Below are 19169 nucleotides of genomic sequence, written 5' to 3'. Positions count from 1 at the left end.
TCTCCAGGGGAATCTTCCTGACCCAGGAATCGAAGACGGGTCTCCAGCATTTCAGGTGGATTCTTTCCCAGCTGAGCCACCAGGGAAGCCCCCACATCCAGGCACCCAGCACAAAAGCGACCCCAATTCTCACTGCTAAACCCTGACGAGGCTATCCCCAGGCCCTCCTCCACCGCTCATGTCAAGAAGCAGCACTAGGAAAGGAAAGGTCACCTCTGTTGTGGAGTCAGTGCTGAAAACCAGAGTAAGTAGAGAGACCACCTCTTCTCCCCTCAGCCTCCCCCCAGGACTCCGGGAGCGGCCCCCTCGCCCCCCTCACTCCTCTGCTGACAAAGGGGCCCCTGTGCAGGGCTGCGGAGCTGCCCCGGGGCTGCACGCGGCAGACGGCACTCAGCTCCTTGCAGGAGGCCTGGCCCTTCAGAGCGGAGCCCTGACACCTGACTCCTGGCAAGCTGACCCCTCTGGAAAAGGGCTCTAGAAGAAAATGGAAATGACCTCCAAGGTGTTACAACACGGTCATAAACTCCAGTGCTCCTCTCAGAGTTTAACCTCCTTTCTCTCACAATCTGAACAAGCCTTTTAACCAAGTTTCCCCACCACAGCTAATTAGCACATGGAACAGGGCACAGACTGCCAAGAGGCTGGCCAGAGGGCACTGGCAAGCGGGCCCAGTGACATGGGGGCGGCACAAAGATGAGCCAGGAGGTGCAGGAGCGCCTGCTGCAGCCAGGTCCAAGGCTTTTAACCAGGACATGACTCCCCTCCTGGTGAGGGTAACCAGATGTGGTGATGACTTACGAGTCCTGCACCAGTGAGGCTGCTGTCAGGAGTGTCCTCCAGGGAGGACACACACTCAGCCCGCGTCTCCTCCTCAAGGGACAAGGGCAGGCCTTGCAGCAGAGTCGAGGCTTCTCACAGCTGTGTCGAGGCCACAGAAGACCTGCTTCTTTGGGAAAGCTGCAGTGCCAACCTTTCAAAAGCAGGCGTGGACAGAGGGGAGGTTCAACACCTAGAGGATTTCAGGACTTTTCACAAGCCACAGAGGAAAGCACCCGCTCCCTCTGCTTGAAATCGGCCAATATACCTCTATACTCTAAAGTGCTCGCATACTTCAAATGTTGGAAACTTGTTAAAAAAGAAAAAACTCATTCTGACAGTTTGGAGTTCATATTTAGAACTCATGTATTTGTAACTGTTATTCAACTATTCATTTCTTCCTTCTAAGAGGACCCTGCCAGACTGAAAATTAAATGAACCAACCCACCACACAGGCATGGGAGTCTTGTCATTCTGTCAGCCTGAAACACAGCAGTAAGACCGACAGAAATAAAACTCTTACACTGCTCTTTTCTCTTAGATGCATCTGGAAAGTTCTAAATCTCAGTGACACTTGCTTGAAAAGGCCCAATGACCCTGCTCCCACCTTTCACTCTGCCCAGTAAACAATGAGCCTGTACAACAGGCTAAAAAACTTCGGGCAAAGGGGAAAAGAAAGAGAAGAGGCTGAAAGCCAGAGAAGCCACGCATAGCCGGTCTCTTCTTTTCTGGGTCAGAAACCGCACAGTAACATGTGGCATCACACCTTTCTGTGGTCGTGCGGTACCGGCCTGTGGTGTGGGGGCCTGTACCCACCTCCTCTGCGGTATGAGCCGCAGAGCCGACCCAGGAGGAGCCCAGGCACCCACCATGTGGCCCTGCAGTCACCTGAAGGCACACTGTGCGCTCGCTGGCCTGTGCCTCACGGAGCCGCCCAAGATGCTGCCGCACAGCCGCCCTGGACGGCCAGTCTGGGACAGGGACTCCTCCCGAGACGCTCCCCCCAAGACCGCCGCCCTGGCTCCCCTCACCGGGTCAGCCATCCAGCTGAAGACGCCAGCGTCTCGCTTGTACAGGACCCTGAGTGACGTGTGCGCACGATCTGACCTGGGTTCCTGACGACCTAAGTCAGGACAGAGACTCCCCACATGCTCCTGCTAACTCAGCCCTGAGCCAGAAGCTGGAGGCTCACCAGGGCACCAACACTTGCTCTAAAAACAGTCTATCTATGTGAAGCCACAGAGCCTGGCAAGGTCTCCTCTCAGAGACACGCCTATTTGACTCCAGAGACCTCCTTAAGGAACATTCTGTAAAGTAAAGTAATTATATTTATAAGCACACACAACACAAATCATTATTTTGAGCTACTGAAGAAAAGCCGTGAGACATCTGAATTGGCTGCAGGCTGAATTCCTGTGGCGCATGTTCCAGCGTCCCTTTCCTGGGAGCACTTCTTCAGGTGTTTATCCTTAAGAATACTCTTCCCTTCCTGAAACCAATCACAATAAAACAAGCGCTGTGTCCATACTGAAACTGCCCGATCTATTGGGGAGAAGGAGCTCGCCGGCACCCCGGGAAGGCTGGCGTGCCACACCGACTCTCAGGATCCACCCTAACCTGGAACCAGGGGGCCAAAGGGCACCGAGGTCCCACGCGGAGAGCGCGCAGCAGGCCCAGGCTGGGCAGGGCCAGCAACCCCAGACGGACCCCCGACAGCCTCACGTTCTCTTGATGGTCCCCTCAAATATTTAAAGGTGAACAGGAGAGCAGCAAATGCATACAGAAACCATCAGTCACTGTCCATTCAAACCAATGGACTCCATCAGACTTTGAGTCCAACTTCCCTTCATGAAGGCCTCAAAGGCATCTTCCTTCCTTCAGGGGAGTGAGGGCATTAGCACCTTCCAAGGTGAAAGCCTGGCAGTGCACCCAAGGGTCAACCTCCTCCCAGGAGGAACACAGAGGCCCTGCCATGACACTCTCTCAGGCCCCAGGGGGTTCTGGTGCGCCCCCATTGGCCAGCCAGCCACCCGAGTCCTCAGAGGAGGCAATGCCTAAACTCCATGCTCCTCCCAATCCTCAACACCAGAGGTGGCAGGGCCAGACGCCAGGAGGCAGGAATGACAACATCAACCCGAACCATATATTCTTATCAAGCAAAAAACAGCCTGCATGTGCTTTTAAATTTTTCAACACACAGAAAGCTTTACAATGGTTTACTTTGGCTGGCCTATAACTTTTTCACTTGCATTTGGTATTTTTCCAAAAAGCTTTATATAGAACAAATTAAAAAATGAACAATGAAGATAACTCTTTGACAGACATGAAAGTACATCCAATTAATTCTCTCTAGCCTCCCAGATCCAAAAGTCCTACTACTATTTCCATAATGTTAAGTATAACCGGGGGTGGTACAGTCCATTTTTAAGTAATCAAATACTAGGATCAACTTTGCTGCTGCTGCTGCTAAGTCGCTTCAGTCGTGTCTGACTCTTCGCGACCCAATGGATGCAGCCCACCAGGCTCCTCTGCCCTTGGGATTTTCCAGGCAAGAGTACTGGAGTGGGTTGCCATTGCCTTCTCCATGATCAACTTTATGGAAAACCAAACAAGCCCAAAATAACCTTGGAAATACAAATATACCCTCCTGCCCTTATTTTACATTTTAGACATTGTGGCGAATAATGATGAGGCCAAAGCTTTGCTGCCACAGGAAGACGGTGTGGGGGGAATCAGTCAAGCTCTTGCAAAAAGCCTGAATAAGACAGTTGTTCATGGAAACTCGACAGTGGCAGGAAGCTACAAGAGTGGGACTATTACACCACTTTCCAAACTGCTATTCCTCATTCACATTTTTAGGAAAGGTGAGTAATGGATCTTATGCAAAAATGAAATCAATGACCACTGTATGAAGCCATATGTACAAGTAAATGGACTAATACAGGAAGCAGGAATCCTACTTTGTACAGAAGGGTGGAAGGAATTCCACTACAGACAGATGTCGGGGGCCAACTTCTTATTGACCTACTGAAGAAAGCAGCGAGGCTCAGAGGAAACCAATGCCAGACTCACAAGCACTCAAGATGGAGGGTGAGAACAGGGGCCCACCATCCTGAGGATGCTCTGCTCAAGACCCCCTTGGCCACCCCCACCACAGGAGCTGGAGGACACACCCTGGAGGGTGCAAATGGCTCCACCTGCAAAAAGCCAAGTGGTGGGAGAGCCCCCCAGAGGTGGGCGAGGGCAGCACCCCCTTCTCTCAGACAGCAGTTCCAACCGGAAGCCTTCCTTCCAGACCCAGAGGGCACCAAACCTGAGGAAAAAACTCCGAGACGCGACTCTTCTGGAAAGTAGAGGAGGGGCCACTTTCAAACTCACTTCATATAGACAGAAAAACCCAAATGCCCAAACCTCACAAAGACATCACCAAAAAAAGTTATACGCAACACCCCTCATGAACTTAAAACACAAATCCTAAACAGCAAATTTATCTTTCAATTATTTATTCTTGGCTGCACTGGCTTTCTGTTGCTATGCGCGGGCTCTTCTCTAGATGGGGCGTGGGCTTCTCACGGAGGCAGCCTCGCTCATTGAGGCTCACAGGCTCCAGGCACATGGGCTTCAGTAGTTGTGGCCCATGGGCTTAGTTGTTCCACAGCATATGGGATCTTCCTGGACCAGAGAACCAGTCTCCCCTGAGTTGGCCCAGATTCTTAACCACTGGACCACCAGGGAAGTCCCAAAATAGCAAATTTAAACCAGTAATATGTAAGGGGAAAAAAAAGATTATACCATGAATTAAATGATGTGGTACAAAGTTCCAAGGTTGATTTAGGCTCCTAAAATTAACTTATTGCACATTTAAAGAATAAAGGAGAGAAACATGATTATGTTGACAAATCCACAAAAACTGTTTAACAAAATTCAACAGATTGAGGAAGCATTTTCAGAGTGAGAGCGGTCACCTATGAAAGCCAACAAAGGCAGCAGTCACCCTGCTGTTCCCCCACGACTGGGAACATGTAAGGATGTCCACTGTGATGATTTTTATTCACTGTCATACTGGAGGTTCTGGTCAATGCAACAAAAGTAATAGAAGGCAAAAAGATCAGAAAGAAAGAAGCAAAGCATCTTTACTCACAGACATCATGATTTTCTACAGAGAAAATCCTAAGAAAACTGCAAAAGAATTCCTGGAACTAAGAAGTAAATTTAGTGTTATGTACCAGCAGCAGTAGTTTAAAAGCAAAAGCAAAAAAAAAAAAAAAAGAAATTAAGTGGATTTAGAGTACCATCAGAAACAAAGTATTTAGAAATAAGTTTTACAAAATACATTCAAGATCTTCAAGCTGGAAGCTACCAAACATTACTGAGAAAAATTAAATAGAATCTAAACAAATGCAGAGACAAACCACAATCATGAACTGGAAAATTCAATTTAAGATGTCAACCCTCCCAAAGTTGATACATAGATTCAATGAATTCCAATCAAAATCCCAGTAGGCATTTTTGGAGAAACTGACACCTTGATTCTAAAAGTCATATGGGAAATTGAAACCTGGAAACCAAGACAATCTTTCAAAAAAAAGGCGGGGGGAGGGGGGGGGAGGCGGGGGGTGGGGGGCGGGGGGCGGCTGGAAGACTCAGACTTATCACAAAGCTACATCAAGTTGGTACAGAACTGGCACAGAATAGATGAAAATATCAGCTGAACAAAACACTGTCCAGACATGTATAACCCACACACGTATGGTCATGTGACCGATCTGCAACAAAAGCACCAAGGCAATTCCCTGGAGAAAGGAATTGGTTCCCCACTCCCTTCCCTCAGCAAATGATGCTGAAACAACTAAGTAACTTGGAAAAAACTGAGACCCTCACAAGTTAATTCGAGATAATGGAATACCTATCTAAACAGGGAAAGCTAAAATTACGTTTTTCAAAGAATTGAGAATGTGAAATCAGAGTAGGCAAATATTTCTTAGAGACACAAAATATGATGAAGAGAAAGGAAAAAATAGTTGGGTCTTCCTCAAAATTAAAAACTTCCATTCATTAAAGACATTATTAGAAAAATAAAAACATAAGTCCCCAAACGTGAGAAAATGATCAATACAAATATCTGATCACCAAATTGTTAACAGAACTACAAATTGAAAACACCAATTAAAAACACAAGAGACCTGCCTCACAATGAATACTTACTGAGAACAGTGTTCAGAGATCAGTCAACAGGAAAGGGCAGGTCAGCACAGAGAGAGACTACTTCATACCCACCAGGACGGCTAAAGCTCTAAAAACTATCACCACCAAGTGTGAGTGCACACCACAAACTCGCCTACATTCCTGGTAAAAATGCAAAATGGTAAACTGGAGGGTTGGCAATTTCTTAGGAGGTTACACATCCATTTGCCATGCAATTCACACCTAGGAATTCACTCAAGAGAAATGAAAACATCTGCCCATAAAGAGGCCTGAACAAGAGTACTCTTAGCAGTTTTATTCACGGTAGCCCCAAATTGGCCAACTCAGCTGTCCAGCAACACGAGAATGAATAAACAAGCTGTGTAACATTCATACAACAGCCATTACTTCCTAAAAAAGAGTGAACCATTTACTGATGCACAGAACAACATGGGTGGACTTTGACAACACCACTGAATCAAATACAAAAACAGTATATGTTGTATGGCTCCATGTATATAAATTTCAAGAACTGGCAAAACTAACCCAACATGACAGAAATCAGAACACTGGATGCCAACGGGAGGGGCTGACTGAAAGGGGGCATGAGGGAACTTTCTAGAGTGTTTTCTATCTTGCTTTGGGTTGGAGGTTGCATGGCTTTACATATCTGCAAAAACTAAATGAACTTTATGACTTAAAAATCTATGGATTTTACAATATTATGCAATTTTTGCCTTGGTTTTATAAACGCAATTGTTAATTCTGAGTATTCAGACATGATTTTTATGCTATTCTAATTCTGAACACTCCCTCGAAATTAACCACATGAAACAGACCCCCCCACACACCAATCGCCTCCATGCAGAACCCTTAACTTCAGCCAGCACCCAACCACCTCCATGTTCCAGCCTGGCATGGAGCCAGGAGCCAGGGCTGCTGTGGAACAGGAGGCCCTCCCCTCCTCTCCCCACTCTGCTCGGGAGCGGGCTGTGGCACCTCGCACCCAGAGCCCAGCCTGCAGATGCCGAGGGGAAAGCTGGGGGCCAGACTCCCGGGACCATGCCCCAGCAGACCCAGCTGACTGCCCACCCGCCTGTGCTTCTCCCCCAGAGAAATGGGCCACGCCTCGCGTCTCACTAAGCCCTTGGTGGAGGAGCTTGCTTCCTGCAGCCCAGCCTAACCCTGACCCGACGCAGCAAGCACAGAGTGCAGAAGCAAAGCCAAGCCGCAGCCTCCCTCGGGTCTCACACTTGGCGATGGGCACGGAGGGCACTTTAAGAGGGGCTTTTCCTCCTACCTTTTCTTCCCCAAATTCACTGTGTCTTTAAAAAAAAAAAGAATTCAACACATAATTTCTGTGATTTACTGTGCAAGCGAACATGCTAAAAGACAAAATGACATTTTCTCTACAAAGTATTTGGTGACTGTGATTTTCTGAACACTACAGCCAGATGGTTCTCATAGAAATAGAGAACAGTGTATTCATATAGTTCAAAGGTTTGCTTGTTTTTGGTCTTAAAAAAAGACTATTGATTGTAACATGCAGCTCTACAGGAAAAATCTCGACAGAGGAGGTGAAAACTGATATTTATTACTGCACTTGTGCTCATTATGGCCATCTCTGACAGGGGTCCATTAAAATCAATTTTTATGTTTCTTATGTATTTTCTTTATCAAACGTTCCCGGCACTGTGTTTATTAGCCAGTTAAGACAAACGCAGAGCAGAGGAGTGGGTGGTTTTCCCCTCTTCTGTCAGAAAGAACAAGAACTACAATTTTAATACAACTGCTATTCACAATCAATGAATGAAGGAAATGGAATGTTACATTTCAGAAGAAAACATTAAAAAGTGCTTTAACTTTACGTTTTTACAATTAGCGAAAATACCAGAGATCGTTCAAAAAAAGAAGGGAGTTCCATTAGAAATGGTAACATGCTAAACTTCCTCTGAAAAAGGGATTTTCCACCCTTCCCCTCAGCCACACACACGCCAACGTCAGACACCATTTCCAAGAGCCCCAATGGGGCTCCCGATTAAGCGATTCCAGGACTCTGGAATAAAACTCACCTGGCAAGCTGATGAACAGTGAAGGCTGGTCCCAATTTAAAAATCAAGACTAGGCAAGCAGCTCCCTGTCACCAAATTTCCAGAGGGATCCCCACAGCCCACTTGCTTAAGAACCAAAGTGTTCAACGCTCACGGGACCTCTGTAAACGTACACATTAACACGTTTTGGGGCTCCTAATTACAGGTTTTGCTGCTATGGTTAATCAGAGGTGGAAGGTTCCTGGGCAACAAGCACAGATGCTAAAAATGAACCATCGTGGCCCCACCAGCTCCAGCGAGATGCTAATTTCTGTGACTTGTAGCATGTAGCTCATGCTACCCTGTGGTCAATGGCGAACAAGCAATAACCATATTCTTGCTGTTGCTCTAAACACGCCATGCAGTGGGTGTCACACAGGACGTTCACTCACCCAGTGTCTGGGGTCTTCCCGCCATGCAGCTTTATCCCATGCAGACCCTGCTCACAACCAGAGATCTCCATCTTCCCCAGAGGGCTGTCCATTACTTTGTATTTCATTTCACAGGTCTCGTCCATTCTCCCAAGTACCTGAAGAGAACAATTACTACAGTTAAGCCTATGTGAAAGAGTTTGGTCACTTCTAAAGCATAACAGAAGCCCCAGCTATGTAAGACATAAAACATCTTCCGAAGCTTTTCCCCCCATTTTTTGAATTTAATCATAATGTGTCATTTTTATAACAGTTACTTTGGAGACAGAAAATCACTGTCATTACACAGAACAGCAGTACGTTCTCCCTTCATTTCCTTAAATTCCTATCTCCCTTTCTTCTCATTTATCTCTAACCAATGCATAGTCAAAGATGAAATTAAAGCTTCTCTTAAATAGTCCCTAAAACTATTTAAAATAAAACAATCACCAACAACTTTTTCAATGACAACGGAAAACAAACCATTTGATGTTTTGAATAAAGTACATTTAACAATAGAGCATTATGGAGTAAATTTACAGAAACAGTGCAATTCAACTCTGCTCTTCACACAATGGCCCCTGTGCTAGCAGATGGTTGGCCACAAATTTAGGTACAAAGTGTACAAAAGCTATCCTATGATGCATCATCCATGTGACTTTTGAGGGATGTTCATTCCGGTCAACTCAGCGAAGGTTCACAAGAAAGAAAAGCTGTACTAACAGCCAGGACCAAGGTCCAGGCCAACTGTACTAAAAAAAAAAAAAAAACACAACTCTCTCAACTCCAGAGGCGAGGGCCGGGGGAAGCCCACCTGGCCCGGAGCCACTTCCTCCCCGCAGGGACTCCTGCCCTGCCTCCACCAACACGCCTCTCTCCAGAGCTCCACCCTCAGCCACAGCAGCCTAGGGTACACGGAGCCCCAGGGCAAGGTCTCCCTCTGAGCTCGCCTGCTTACCTGCTCTCTCAACCTCTGTGTCCCGAAAACACTCCAAATGAACTTGTCCAAAACTGTAACCTTGCACACAGCACTTCCACCCATCCCTGCCCTCACCCAAACCCGGATTTACCCTGGACGAGGCGTTCCCAAGCACCCCGCCAGCTGCACCTCCACAGGCACTCATCTCTGACTGCCAGCGCTTTCATTTCCACCCCATCCTCCAGGACTCCCCCACCAATGCTCACCTCCCTGAGGAAGGGCTCCCGGCCCTCAATACACCTGGGCTCTTCCCACGCCAACCACCCCTCAGCTAAAACACTAACGACATGAAGGGGCCACAGCAGGGCCAGAAAACTGCAGCCCACGGGCCAAACCCAGCCCAGCACCTGCTTTTGTAAATAAAGCTTTATTGGGATACACCCATGCTCGCCACTTGCAGGCTGCTGGCCGTGGCTGCCTTCAACTCTCCAGGGGCCGAGCCAACGGGCTGTCCTGCAGCCTTAAGCCACAGGCGCTCCTCACACGCGTCGAGGGCTCCAGTCTCTGGGTGTGAACACCAGAGACTGCCCCCTCCCTGACCATCCAGTGTGCACCACGCAGCCTGCTGTCTGCTTTACTGTGAGACCTCAACACACCTCCGCTGCTCTTGCCCCAGGTTCTCCTCCCTTCTCCTGCCTTCCACCTGCTCCTAATGTGTCTTGCCGTATCTCACTGTTCGCTGAAGCCAGGGTAGGCAAAGCGAGAGCAGGGACGCTGGAAGGAAACTTGAAGAGCTGCAGGAACTGCGGATACGCTCATTCTCCGTAGGCCGGCACAGCGGCGGCAGACATGCTGGAGCCCCTCCTCCCCAGGCTGACCCAGTAGATGCAGCCATAACGCCGCCTTAAGGGCATCTCCGTGGTGCTTACACAGGGTACTGCGCGTGTGTGGGGCTGTAAGTGACCTCAGCTGTTACATAACCACATATTCACAAAACGTGGGGCAGGAGCCAGCGGCCACGGGGGCGAGAGAGAGCCTGACCGCCGCACCTGGCCACCTGCTCTTTCCCTACGTAAGGCCACGCTGAGTACCGCAGCTGCCTCCCAAGAGCCCAAGACAGAAGAATGAGCTATGCTTTGAAGAGGTCAAGCAGCATGCCCCAAACCCCACTGTGCGCCAGCATCACTCCCAAAGCTCCAGGGCACGTTAACAGGATAGGAAAGCAGCTCTGTTTCTCTACCAAGTACTAGCCACTTGTTCACTGACCCCTGCCCCTACCCAGTCCTGCTCAGAAGCACTGGCCTCCATCAGGCTGTTTCGCAGGCAGGACTCCTGCTTACAGGCATGAAAAACCAGTACAGGCTAATTAAAGCACAAAAGCAACTTACTGAAAGACTCACAGAAGTTCTGGGAAGAAGCTCAGAAAATGGCAGGAACCAAGACTGGCCACCGTCCAACCACAGGCAGTACCAAGCCTCAGGATACACCTGTGGGAGCGCCTGGGGACTGCAGGCACGCGGCAGACCCCGGGGGCACCGCCGCCCGCTGGGAACAGGATGCTGCAGCCACTGTCGTGCCCTGCTGCCCGGGCTCCCTCTCACGTGTCCCGGGACTAGAGGCCCAAGCAGGAGTTCAGAGCTGGCACGGGGCCCAGGCCTGTAGGCACCTGTGTGGAGAGTCCAGGAAGGACAGCTGCCAGGAGGGCCTTGTCAGTGTCGGCGCCCCTCAAGGACACGGACCAGCACTGCTACAGAAAGTAAGACTGGCACACAGCCAACCAAGAGAAAGGTCGAACGGCAGATGTCCACTCCCGTTCCCAGGCCTCAATGTTCTCAACAATAAAATAGGAATAGTAATACTGTTTTCACCAACCTCACTGGGCTGTTCTGTGGGCCCAGCTGGAAAAGATGGGAAAAGCCATGAATGGGGTGGGCCAGGTACTCCTGCGTTGGGACAGGACCTCTGTCCTGCTCGGCACACACCCAACCCTCACCCTTACTCCAAGGAAAGGCTGGAGAGACACGTCCAGGTGTGCAGGGCAAGCCGGGGCAGGACAGTGAGCGTGACTCAGGGCGCAGGGGCACCAGGGACTCGCCCGCGTGGGAGGACCAGCAAGCTCAGGCCCCTCGCTCCTCTGGGAGAAGGGCCTTGCAGGTAACCGAGTCAGGCCAGGTTCTTGAGCACAGCCCAGACTGGCTGCACTTCGGAGGCCACTGGCCTGGAATGCAGGGGAAGGGCAGCCAGCCAGCTTCCTGAGCTGGAAGGGCTGCCTCTGGACCGGGTAAGAGCCACAGACTCCAGCTCCTCCATCTCTGAGGTGACCACAAGGACTCCGAAGCTCGGCCCGAAGCCGCCGTCTTCCCGGTGGTCTGCAGCAGCACACACCTGCCAAGCCGGCACTGGCCCCAGACCACCACACCCCGCGTGCGGCTGCCTCAGCACTCTCAGAACCAGCTCCCCCGGGCCTGCACAGAGCGTGGGGGGCCAGCCACAAATCCTGCCAAGAACCAACAGAGGGCAGTTCGTTCTTAACAGGAATAACTGACAAGTTCAAAATCTCAGTTCTGAACAAGTGGCATGTCACTCCCAGCCATATCCACGCAGCCGATCATGTAGTTACGTGAAGTCTGAGGGAGGGAGCTCCTTCGACTTCCTTATTGGGTAAACAGGATGGAAATCAAAGCCTACTTCAGTGTTCCTGAACATGAGGACTCCCCGAGGACTCGGGCCTGGTACGCGTGGCCCAGCCCCTCCAGCCTTGGCCTGGTTGTCCTTTCAGGAGCGCCTCTGGGCTTTAAAGCCCATTAGCAGCACCCTGCTCGTCAGAGATAATGCACCATAACCCACTGATGGCTACTTTGCCAGAAAAAGAAAAGCTGCGATTTTTACAATATTTTATACCAACTCTGCCAGAAATGGCATTTGAGACTCCACAGAAGCCTGAGCATGACTTCCTTTCCTGTAGACAACCAGGACATTCAGCAGAGTCCTTCCATGAGTAAGAATAAAAATTAGCTGAATACTGAATCCTACTATATAATGGATAAATGTGTCCCCAGGACAGAAGCACTGGGCCATTTGGCGTGGTGTGTGTGTTGAAGAGAAGCCCAGGCTGTAATAGCAGACGTGCTACAGGTCCCGTGGAGCTGGCAGGCCTGGCAGAGGGGTGGGGGGAAGCCAGCAGGAGAGACGGGGGTGTCACAGACACCAGGAGGGACCCGCAGAGGCTGAAACTGGGCAGCAAGAAGGGCGCGGTTTCAATAGCAGATGAGCACGTCAGGGAGCCAGGGCGTCTCAACACAGGCTGGTGGGAGGTGCCGTCTGGAAAACAACAATGCCAGACACACACGGGGCTGCCGTGCACGACGGTGGCACAAAGAAGCTGACGGAATCCTGAGCCCTATGAACATGACAGACCTGCCCAGCACCCCCGGAGCGACGTCCCCAGGCTCCAGAGGCCAACCCTGCTCCAGCTCTGAGATGGAATCCCATCAACGAATGCCAGCCCAGAGAAGGCCATGATCGTGACCCCAACAAGTAAGCTACGAAGGGAGTGAGACCCAGGAAACACTCGTGCTCACTGTGGGCTCTCCAACATTCACAGCCCAAGCACCAAGCCCAGGGCCAAGCAGGTTTCTGGCAGCCTGGCAGGACTCACGGCCAGGCTGCTGCCAGGCGGGGAGGGCAGCTGCCCCAGGAGAGCAGGGCCACCTGCTGCAGGGAAACACTAAGAAGGTCTGGAGAACATGCCATCTACACAGAGACCTGGATCACAACAAGGAGATGGCCAGGCGAGAAGACATGCGTGAGAAGCAGGCTGGATGGGGAGCCCAGCAGCAGAGCCGGGGGCCAGGGAGGATGCCCAGCGCTGCAGAGAGAACCGCAGGCAGACACGCAGCCTCCGTGGGTCAGCATCGAGTCTCGCTTTGTCCCTGAGGCGCCCCAGGGCTTTACACCGGGGACAAATCCACCAAGCTGGCCTTTTCAAAGATGTCCTCTGGCCGCTGTGTAAAGAATGGGTGGGCATGGAGGCTGGGAGTTGTGGCGGAGACCACAGAGACAGTTCAAGGACTGACGATGAGCTCAACCAGTGTGAAACAGAAGGCGGACTACATAACGAGCTGTGAGTAAGGATTAATAATAAATGTTTGACAGACACTTGAGGGCCCCATGCCCGAGCCAGTAGGCTCAGGGGCTCACAACTGCAATGAGACAAACGCGGTCTACCAGAGGAGGAAAACCACCCACAGAACACAGATCCTGCCCAACAATCTGCAGCTTTTGTCTAGGTCCAAAAGTGCTCTGAAGTAAAAGCGTATTTTAGACTATCAATATAGATATGGTAGAATGATTTAAAATATCTACCTGCCATCTCTTACCTGCATGTTCTGAGTTTTCTACAGTAAACTTGAAATTCTTTCACAAGAATGAAAACTGTATTAAAATTCAACATAATATACAGATAATGTCAGCAAATGTTCTACATTTATCCTTGTGTCAATCTCACAGCCATAAAACAAAGGACTGTTACTACTTTTCTTTGTAAAATAAGAACTCTGGGGTATGAAATTTTATTTGACTTACAAAAAAATGGGGGGAAAGTCCTTCCCTCCTGGTTCAGTGGTTAAGAATCCGCCTTGAAACACAAGGGACACCAGTTTGATCCCTGGTCCAGGGGACGATTCAGCCTATACTCTGGGGCCTGGGCTCCACAGCTGCTGAAGCCCGGAAACCTTGAGCCTGCGCTCTGCCACAAGAGAAGCCACCACCATGAGGGAGGAGCCCCCACCCGCCACAACCACAGAAAGCCTGTGCGCAGCAACAAAAACCCAGAAGAACCAAAAACAACTAAATCTTTAAAAACAAACAAACAAAAAAAGAGGGTTGAATAAAATAAAGATCCATGAAAGAAATCACATCTCCTTTCCCATCACTAGTTCCTACACACGAGGCCTTAACAGCCCCCCGACAACTTGGGGCCCTTCCTTCCTGACCTCATCTCTGACTGGTGAACCCGATTCACTCTACTTCTACTGCTCCTTGGACACACAGACATGGCTCTTGCCTCAGGACCGTTGCACCTGCCACTAATGCTTCTTGAAATGCCTTCCCTTCACATTCTGGCACAGTGGCCTCCGTCACTTAGTTCACAACCCTGCTCAAATGTCACTGTCTCAGAGAAATCTTCCTAAAACAGTCTATCTCCTCTATCCATCCTTTCCCATTCTTTTCCTTTATAGCACTTATGTCATATAAAATTATACTAGATTTTATTTGCCACGTATTGCCTTCACTAGAATGTAAGCTCCAATACATGTAGCAAATATTATGTGACAACTCTGGCCAATGAATAAGGAGAAATCTGCTGAGGGGTCTTGTTTTAACTTGAAAAAATTTTTATGTGGCTGGCACCACCTCCTCCCCTTTCTCCCGTTCTTGACATTGCAGATGTGATGCCTGGAGCTGTGGCAGCCATTGAGTAAACATGAGGCAAAGGCAAGAGACTAGAGAGCCTCTGGCCCTGACACTGTTAGCCCCTACACACCAGTGCTGTCTGTGGCTAGGCTTCTACTTGTGTGAGAAAAAGAAAGCTCTGTCTGTTTCAACCCAAGGTTGTGAGGATTTCCTGTTTTCTTCAACTTGAAAAGTGAAAATGTAGTCTCTCACTCATAGCCGACTCTTTGGGACTCTATGGACTGTAGCCCTCCAGGCTCCTCTGTCCATGGAATTCTCCAAGCAAAAATACTGGAGTGGACTGCTGTTCCCTTCTCCAGGAGATCTTCCCAACCCAGGGATCGAACCTCGGGCTTCCCAAGTTGCAGGCACATTCTTTACCGTCTGAGCCACCAAGAAAGCTGATGCTGTATGCTAACACTTAGAATGCATCATAGATGCTCAGTAAATAGCTGTTGAATAAATGAGCTAACTATCCGCATCATTCAAGTATACTTGCTGTAAGGACTCAGAAGAACTCCAGGATTAATGACAGGCTGGGGTCTGAGGGCCAGAGGCTTTCTGGAAGAGGTGCCTACACAAAAAGGCGAGTCATGTTTTCTGAGGGAGGGGTGAAGGAGGGAGCATTCCTGGCAGGCAGGTCTGCCGTGCTAAGGCCCTGGAGCCAGAGGGAGCACAGGGCATCTGGGAGCTGGGGAGGGTGGCAGACACAGGAGGGCAAGGACCCATGTCAGAGGGAGTCCACTGCAGTAGCTCCTGTGAGCACAGGAGCAGGAGGACAAATGGAAGCACCGAGGACCCAAGAGCCTCCCGAGCAGGGGAGAAGCGTGCGGTGTCTGGGATGCTGTAACCACCCCACAGGGTTATGACGCGTTCATAACAGAATCTGCTCCAGTAACAGCAGGCCATGCTGGTTTCCAAGCCAGGAAGAGGAGGAAAAGTTGTATCACCGAACCATCATTACTCCTAAGCACCAGCTTTACAGCTGAGGAAAACAGGGGCTTGTCCTGGAAACAGCGATCTGCAGGCCCTTCTCCTGGAAGCAGCCAAGTGGCGGCCTCGGGAGCCCCGTGGGAGGATGGAGGAAACCCACCGTCCAAAGCCCACCGTCAGTTTCCAACACGCCAAACCCACACGTGTGTAAGCTGAGAACGAGGCTACAGGGTCCTGTGGGGGCTGTGATAAGCCAGTTCTTTGACTATTTCCCAAGAGCCAGAAGGGGCCTGCTCACATGGTGGGAAACCTGACTTCCTTCGTGGAGTCCTCCAGCCGCAGGCAGAACCAGGCCCACATGCTTTCAGGGTGACAGCACCCTGGGCCATGCTTAGGACACAAAACAGGTTGAACAGCCAGCCCACCCCCCCACTTCCACTCCCATGAAGCACAAGTCAGCCACAGCAGCCTGGAGGCCTGGAGGCCCAGCTTCCTGGATCATCATGGCAGCCACCTAAAGCCACAGAGTGGCTGACATTAATTGGTGGCAGAAAAAAATTGATTTTTCATGGCTATTTGGAGACCTCTGAAAAAACTAAGTGAACTTCGTTTCATCTCCCTTTCAACATGAATGGTGTTTAATGTTCTGAATTAAGCAGTTGGTGCCAGAGGCCGGGTTCCCACTATATCAAAAGCAAGAAACCCAGTAACAAGCTGTCTTCCTCCTCCTTTGCTTGTAGCGTTCCAGGCCGGCCACGCCTGTTTAAACACTGTCCTTCCAGAACCATCTTCATAGCCCTGTACCTTCCACTTTTAACCATTTCTAGTGTCAGTATCTTGTGCAATGAAAATGACCAGAGAGAGGCTAGAAAAAGAACCTTGCCTGCCTTCTTCTTCACAGTGCACAAACATGCAGCTCAGACGTGTGCTCCTGAGGTCGCCCCCAAGTCAGTGCTCAGCCCACAGCCGAGCTCAGGCCTCCCTGAGAGCTGCATCTCAGGCATCTTGGCCTTTCCATCTGCTGTGGTGTGAAGTGGGAGCTCGCTGGCACTGAGGACTGAGGCAGGAAAGGGAAGCAACCCATCTCCAGCTCCTTCTGACATCAACAAAGTCATCATGAAATGTGGACCAGTTTCACAATCACCCTGGAACAGAGGATAAGAAAAAAGGCACCATGGAAGCACCTTCGTCCTCGTTACTCAAGATCAGCCTACTTAACAATCAGGTGTGAGGGATTCTTTTAACTAGTAAAAAAACATGTATCAAACCCCTACAAGAGAGAAAACACTCCTACCAATCACTTCTTAATAAGCCTGGCCAAAGAGGGTGGAGAAGAAAGTGGACATGACTGGTCCCTGCCAGGTGTATGAGTCAAGAAGGAAAAAACCCAGGCCGGTGACTAAGACCCAGCTCACAGTGCCACCAGGCCAGGGTCTCCACTGTGGAATTTCTCCAGGTCACTTTCCACCAAAACGGCCAAAATACGGCTCAGTCAATTATGTCCTAACAACCAAGAAGAAGGCTTCAGTTTGGCTGAAATGATTTTACCAAAGTACTGGCACTGCCATCTGCTATAGCAAACTTGGAACAGGTCCAAAAGTTGTGCAAAAGCATCCCTTCACGTCTGTACAAAAGCCTGCAAATGGACGTTCATGGCCGCTTTATTCACAATGCTAACACCTGGAAGCAATCAACACATTCTTCGTGAAGTGAGCGGCTAAAGTGCTGCACAAGACGACGGAGTATTAGTCACTGCTGAAAAGAAATGTGGCATCAAGGCATGAAGAGACACGGAAGAAACTTAAATGAGTATTACTATGTGAAAGAAGACTGAAAAGGAAGAAACTTAAATGAGTATTACTATGTGAAAGAAGACTGAAAAGACTGCGTGCGCTGTGATTCCATCATAGGGAGACAGTAAAAGTAAAAACAAGTGGTCACCAGGGTTGGGGGCGGAGAGGGAGGAACAGCAGAGCACAGAAGATTTTCGGGGTGGGGAAACCGTTCTGGAGGCTACAGTGGTGGTGGCTGCATGACATTATACTGAACACAGCTGTCAAAACCCGTGAAGAGCACACGACCAGAGTAAACCCTGACATGAACAGTGGACAAATGTACGAAAGAGTGTGTGCGGGGGGTGACGGCAAGGGCACGGGTGGATGGGAACTCCCTGTACCTTCTGCTCAACTTTGCTGTGAACCTAGAACTGCTCTAAAAAATGAAGTTTATCTTCGTAATTAAAAAAAATAACCACCCCAAAGCCTTCTGCTATGGCCCTGACATGTAAGGTTCTACATTCCAGTCACACGGCTAGGCTTTCACATGAAACTTGCTGGTGTGGGGGTCCCATAAATACTGTGCTCCGCCTGTTCCCAGATTATACAGACTTTCAGAACATGCAATCTGTGCCTTTTTTCATTCTCATCACTGGAGCCGGCCCTGCGTGGCAGAGCGCCGTCCTGATTAGCCACACTTTGGTCTTGAAGAATACTCGTCACAACAAGGGTTGGGGAGTCAGGGCCAGGGTGGAGCTCAGCCCCGCAGCATCACACACGTGCGTTGTGTTAAGCATTCACTAGTCATCTAAACAACCCGCTATGAGCAGCATGTTATAAAAACAGCTGAGAAAATGCCTGCCTGTCAGAGCTGCCGTGTTAGAGGGACGTTTAGGAAATTTTTCACTGGTCTTTAAAACCACCATTTCTAGAAAAAAAGAGGCACCATCTACATTTTAAAACTATATTTAAAATTCAGTTTTCCTTTCTAAAGTTTTCATTTTTGTTCTTGTTAGCAAACTAAGGTATACACCATGCAGGAAGGTAACTGCTTTTCTGTTCTGAAGCTCAAAGGCTATTGTGAATCTGTGCAAATACACAGGAACTAGGGAGCAGTTGGAATACAAACTTGTGTGTGTGTGTGTGTGTAAAAGAAATAGACCACAGAGAAAGTGCATAAAACTAACACATATACAGCTTAACAAACTACTCCAGAAATCCCTTGAAACTTCAAGTTTTGAAAAATATTTCCAGTTACAATACCACAGTGATAACTACTGCACACATATCCATTCTAACAGTTTAGCTAAAATACCTCTGCATCTTGCCAAAAATTGGTACATGATACCAGAACAATCTACAGAGAGACCAATAAAGGTCTTTTTAGGAGTGTATTACTGATGACCATTAAAAATGTTCCCTAAAAAGCTTTCCTACTAACCAAGGCACTGCAGACCAGACTCAAATCTAAACAGACTTGCAGTGAACTGAGAGGCTGGGGTCACAGCATGCTCACACCTGAGTGTACACGCTCTCAGGGTACACAGGGGAGCCCGGGTACACAGGGGAGCCCACGCACACAAAAATA

General features: G+C 49.4%; 1 protein-coding gene across 3 annotated transcripts in view; it reads right to left on the bottom strand.

Moving 5' to 3' along the window:
- The window catches only part of MGMT (O-6-methylguanine-DNA methyltransferase), a 275999-nt gene that overhangs the window by 216462 nt on the left and 40368 nt on the right, over positions 1-19169 (bottom strand). For all 3 annotated transcript variants that reach the window (XM_043925966.1, XM_043925967.1, XM_043925968.1), the window contains one exon: positions 8483-8619. In XM_043925966.1, coding sequence (XP_043781901.1) covers positions 8483-8607 — 125 coding nt within the window. In that variant the 5' untranslated portion in view covers positions 8608-8619. Of the gene's footprint in view, positions 1-8482; positions 8620-19169 lie in introns of those variants that run through there.

This window comes from Cervus elaphus, chromosome 15 (assembly GCF_910594005.1).
Source record: "Cervus elaphus chromosome 15, mCerEla1.1, whole genome shotgun sequence".
Classification (NCBI taxonomy): Eukaryota; Metazoa; Chordata; class Mammalia; order Artiodactyla; family Cervidae; genus Cervus; species Cervus elaphus.
Note: the sequence above shows the minus strand (reverse complement) of the source record. Positions and strands in the feature narration are given on the sequence as shown.